The 6,000-nt window shown below is 48.0% G+C and overlaps 1 protein-coding gene across 4 annotated transcripts in view; it reads right to left on the bottom strand.

Moving 5' to 3' along the window:
- The window catches only part of LOC132405700 (F-BAR and double SH3 domains protein 1-like), a 122,962-nt gene that overhangs the window by 55,808 nt on the left and 61,154 nt on the right, over positions 1 to 6,000 (bottom strand). For all 4 annotated transcript variants that reach the window (XM_059990720.1, XM_059990723.1, XM_059990719.1 and 1 more), the window contains exon 14: positions 2,670 to 2,825. In XM_059990720.1, coding sequence (XP_059846703.1) covers positions 2,670 to 2,825 — 156 coding nt within the window. The remainder of the gene's footprint in view (positions 1 to 2,669; positions 2,826 to 6,000) is intronic.

Genomic DNA, 6,000 nt, shown 5'->3' on the forward strand with positions numbered 1-6,000 from the left:
TCAGAACTCTGGGGTGCACACCATCTAGTCCAGATGACTTAGCTACCTTCTCACTTACCCTAATTTTTGTCCTATTATATGCCCTCGCTTTGGCTTCCATGTTGGCTTTGACTTCTGCCAGCCATGGTTGTGTCATCTTTCCTTTAGTATACCTCTTCCTCTTTGGGATGCTTATATCCTGTGCCTTCCAAATTGCTTCCAGAAATTCCAGCCACTGCTGCTCTGCTGTCATCCCTGCCAGTGTTCTTTTCTAATCAGCTCTGGCCAACTCCTCTCTCATGCCTCTGTAATTCCCTTTACTCCAGTATAATACTGCAACTTCAGCTTCTCCTTCTCAATTTTCAGAGTGAATTTAATTGTTATGATAATTTTTCCCTTCGGATTCTTTTACCTTCAGCTCTCTGATCTATTCTGGTTCATTGCACAACACCCAATCCAGAATAGCGGATCCGCTAGTGGGCTCAACCATGAGCTGCTCTAAAAAACCAACTCATAGGCATTGTAGAAACTCCCCCTCCTGGAATCCAGCATCAACCCGATTTTCCCAATCTACTTGCATTTTTAAATCCCCTATGACTATTGTAACATTGCCCTTTCGCTATGCATTTGCTATCTCCTGATGTGTTTTGTAGACACACTTTTACAATTGTTGGGGGTCTACATTCAATTCCCATCAGGGTCTTTTTTGCCTTACAGTTCCTGAGATCTATCCACAATGATTCAACACCTTCCAACCCTCTGTCACCTCTTTCTAAAGATTTGATTCCATTTTTTACCAACAGAGCAACGCTGCCCTCTCTGCCTTCCTGCCCATTCTTGGACATTTAAGCTCCCAGCTATAATCTTCTTTCACCCATGATCCAATGATGCTCACAACATCATTCCTGCCAATCTGCAACTCTGCTGCAAGTTCATCTACCTTATTTCATGTACCACTCACAACTCCTTCAGTCCTGTATTCACCCTTTCTCCATTTTGTCACACCATGCCCAACCTTTTGATTCCTAACTTTGTTTGAGGTCTTATAACCATATAACAATTACAGCACGGAAACAGGCCATCTCGGCCCTTCTAGTCCATGCCGAATGCTTAATCCCACCTAGTCCCACCGTCCTGCACTCAGCCCATAACCCTCCATTCCTTTCCTGTCCATATACCTATCCAATTTTTAAAAAATGACAATATCAAACCTGCCTCTACCACTTCTACTGGAAACTCATTCCACTCAGCTACCACTCTCTGAGTAAAGAAATTCCCCCTTATGTTACCCTTAAACTTTTGCCCCTTAACTCTCAACTCATGTCCTCCTGTTTGAATCTCCCCTACTCTCAATGGAAAATGCCTATCCACGTCAACTCGATCTATCCCCCTCATAATTTTAAATACCTCTATCAAGTCCCCCCTCAACCTTCTACGCTCCAAAGAATAAAGACCTAACTTGTTCAACCTTTCCCTGTAACTTGGGTGCTGAAACCCAGGTAACATTCTAGTAAATCTCTTCTGTACTCTATTTTGTTGACATCTTTCCTATAATTCAGTGACCAGAACTGTACACAATACTCCAAATTCGGCCTCACCAATGCCTTGTACAATTTTAACATTACATCCCAACACAACCTCTCCACTAACTGTTCTGGCACTCTGGTTCCCATCCCCCTGCAACTCTAGTTTAAACCTTACCGTGCAGCATTAACAAACCTTACCAGTAGGACATTAGTACAAGTCCCACCTTCCCTGGAAGACAGTCCAAAGATCGAAAAATCTTATGCCCTCCCTCCTGCTCTAACTCCTGAACTACGTATTAAACTGTATAATCGTCCTAGCACGTAGCATGGGAGTAATCCTGAGATCACAACCCTGGAAGTCCAGCCCTTTAACCTATCACCTGATGCCCTGAACTCCCTATCATCACTCATCCTACCCATGACATTGGTACCTACATGGACCACGACTTCTGGCTCTTCACCCAACTTATGAATGCTGAGGACTCGATTTGAGATATCTCTCCCACAGAACCTCCTGTCCATTCTCCTAACTAACAAAACCTCTATCACCACAGTGTGCCTCTTCTTGCCCCTTCCAGTCTAAGTCACAGTGCCAAACTCAGTGCCAGAGACCTGAGCACTGTGACTTTCCTCTGTTAGGTCACCGCCCGCCTCCCCCACCCTCCCCAAAAGTGCCCAAAGTGATATACTTGTTGTTGAGGGGGATAACCACAGGGGAACTCTGCACTGTCTCCTTAACCCCTTTCCACTTCCTGACTGTCACCTAGTTCCCTGTGTCCTGCACCTTGGGTGTAACTACCTATCTATCACCTTTCAGCCTCCTGAGTGATCCAGAGTTCATCCAGTTCGGATTGTTAGAAGCTGCAGCTGGATGCGCTTCTCCCAGTTGTAGTTGTCAGGGACACGGAGGTCTCCCTGCCTTCCCACATCCTGGAAGAGGAACATTGCACTATCCTGCCTGTCATCATTACCAAACTGAGCAGATATTTCTTTCCTTTGCTTTCTCTGACTGAAGCCTTGAAGAGTGAAACCCTTAAGACTCTGTCCACTCAGACGATGGGCGCTGTGACAATGGCAGACAGGTGATGTGGTGTCATGGTGGGGGGGGGGGGGGTCAGTGAGTAGGGACAACAGGAGTGTGTTTGGAGGGAAGAGGTCTCTCACCTCAGGACCTCCATTGGAGACACGGGCCTCGCTCAGCCTCCTTTCCCGCTCCAGTTCCTCCTGCGCCTGTGACATGGTGCTACTGACCCAGACGTCCACCTCCACTCCGGCCGTTCGCAGTAACGTCAATCTCGCCTCCGCCTTCTGCTTGCTCACCTGCGCCAGACACAGACCTAGGGTCAGAAGCACACAGCCCACGCAGAGCGGCACGGGACCCATAACAACACCCAACAGCCCACGACTTCCCTGCTTCGTTTGTAGAACGGGTGACCCCCCAGCCCCATTCCCCACATTATTTACAGACACAGTGTGACCCCCCATTCCCCACATTATTTACAGACACAGTGTGACCCCCCATTCCCCACATTATTTACAGACACAGTGTGACCTCCCATTCCCCACATTATTTACAGACACAGTGTGACCCCCCATTCCCCACATTATTTACAGACACAGTGTGACCCCCCATTCCCCACATTATTTACAGACACAGTGTGACCTCCCATTCCCCACATTATTTACAGACACAGTGTGACCCCCCATTCCCCACATTATTTACAGACACAGTGTGACCCCCCATTCCCCACATTATTTACAGACACAGTGTGAGACCCCACCCCATTCCCCACATTATTTACAGACACAGTGTGACCCCCCATTCCCCACATTATTTACAGACACAGTGTGACCCCCCATTCCCCACATTATTTACAGACACAGTGTGACCCCCCATTCCCCACATTATTTACAGACACAGTGTGACCCCCCATTCCCCACATTATTTACAGACACAGTGTGAGACCCCACCCCATTCCCCACATTATTTACAGACACAGTGTGACCCCCCATTCCCCACATTATTTACAGACACAGTGTGACCCCCCATTCCCCACATTATTTACAGACACAGTGTGACCCCCCATTCCCCACATTATTTACAGACACAGTGTGACCCCCCATTCCCCACATTATTTACAGACACAGTGTGACCCCCCATTCCCCACATTATTTACAGACACAGTGTGACCCCCCATTCCCCACATTATTTACAGACACAGTGTGACCTCCCATTCCCCACATTACTTACAGACACAGTGTGACCCCCCATTCCCCACATTATTTACAGACAGTGTGACCCCCCCATTCCCCACATTATTTACAGACACAGTGTGACCCCCCATTCCCCACATTATTTACAGACACAGTGTGACCCCCCATTCCCCACATTATTTACAGACACAGTGTGACCTCCCATTCCCCACATTATTTACAGACACAGTGTGACCCCCCATTCCCCACATTATTTACAGACACAGTGTGACCCCCCATTCCCCACATTATTTACAGACACAGTGTGACCCCCCATTCCCCACATTATTTACAGACACAGTGTGACCCCCCATTCCCCACATTATTTACAGACACAGTGTGACCCCCCATTCCCCACATTATTTACAGACACAGTGTGACCTCCCATTCCCCACATTATTTACAGACACAGTGTGACCCCCCATTCCCCACATTATTTACAGACACAGTGTGACCTCCCACCCCCATTCCCCACATTATTTACAGACAGTGTGACCCCCCACCCCCATTCCCCACATTATTTACAGACACAGTGTGACCTCCCATTCCCCACATTATTTACAGACACAGTGTGACCCCCCATTCCCCACATTATTTACAGACACAGTGTGACCCCCCATTCCCCACATTATTTACAGACACAGTGTGACCCCCCATTCCCCACATTATTTACAGACACAGTGTGACCCCCTATTCCCCACATTATTTACAGACATAGTGTGACCCCCCACCCCCATTCCCCACATTATTTACAGACACAATGTGACCCCCCACCCCCATTCCCCACATTATTTACAGACACAGTGTGACCCCCCACCCCCATTCCCCACATTATTTACAGACACAGTGTGACCCCCCCACCCCCATTCCCCACATTATTTACAGACAGTGTGACCCCCCATTCCCCACATTATTTACAGACACCATGTGAGACCCCACCCCATTCCCCACATTATTTACAGACACAGTGTGACCCCCCATTCCCCACATTATTTACAGACACAGTGTGACCCCCCATTCCCCACATTATTTACAGACACAGTGTGACCCCCCACCCCCATTCCCCACATTATTTACACAGTGTGACCCCCCACCCCCATTCCCCACATTATTTACAGACACAGTGTGAGACCCCACCCCATTCCCCACATTATTTACAGACACAGTGTGACCCCCCATTCCCCACATTATTTACAGACACAGTGTGACCCCCCATTCCCCACATTATTTACAGACACAGTGTGACCCCCCCATTCCCCACATTATTTACAGACACAGTGTGACCTCCCATTCCCCACATTATTTACAGACACAGTGTGACCCCCCATTCCCCACATTACTTACAGACACAGTGTGACCCCCCATTCCCCACATTATTTACAGACAGTGTGAGACCCCACCCCATTCCCCACATTATTTACAGACACAGTGTGAGACCCCACCCCATTCCCCACATTATTTACAGACACAGTGTGACCCCCCCATTCCCCACATTATTTACAGACACAGTGTGACCCCCCATTCCCCACATTATTTACAGACACAGTGTGAGACCCCACCCCATTCCCCACATTATTTACAGACACAGTGTGAGACCCCACCCCATTCCCCACATTATTTACAGACACAGTGTGACCCCCCCATTCCCCACATTATTTACAGACACAGTGGCTGAGATGGGAGAGACTGCACATACAACAACTGTTACCCAGGAGCTTCATGGGAGAGTGGCAAAGAGAAAGACACTGTTGGAAAAAACTCTCAGACTCTTGGCTGGAATTTGCCAGAAGGCAGGTGGGAAACTCTGAAGTCAGCTGGAAAAAGGTTCTATGGCCTGATGAAACCAAAATTGAGCTCTTTGGCCATCAGAATAAACACTATGTTTGGTGTAAACCAAACAGCACACATCGTCAAAAACACACCATCCCTACCGTGAAGCACGGTGGTGGCTGCATCATGCTGTGGGGATACTTCACTGCAGCAGGCCCTGGAAGGCTTGTGAAGGCAGAGGGTAAAACGAATGCAGCAAAATACAGGGAAATCCTGGAGGAAAACCTGATGCGTCTGCATGGGAACTGAGACTTGGGAGATGATTTGTTTTCCAGCAAAACAATGACCCCAAGCATAAAGCCAAAGTGACACAGGAATGGCTTAAAAACAACAAAGTTAATGTCCTGGAGTGGTCAAGCCAGAGTCCAGACCTCAATCCAATTGAGAATTTGTAGCTGGAATTGAAAAGGGC

This window comes from Hypanus sabinus, chromosome 15, assembly GCF_030144855.1.
Source record: "Hypanus sabinus isolate sHypSab1 chromosome 15, sHypSab1.hap1, whole genome shotgun sequence".
NCBI classification, from domain to species: Eukaryota; Metazoa; Chordata; class Chondrichthyes; order Myliobatiformes; family Dasyatidae; genus Hypanus; species Hypanus sabinus.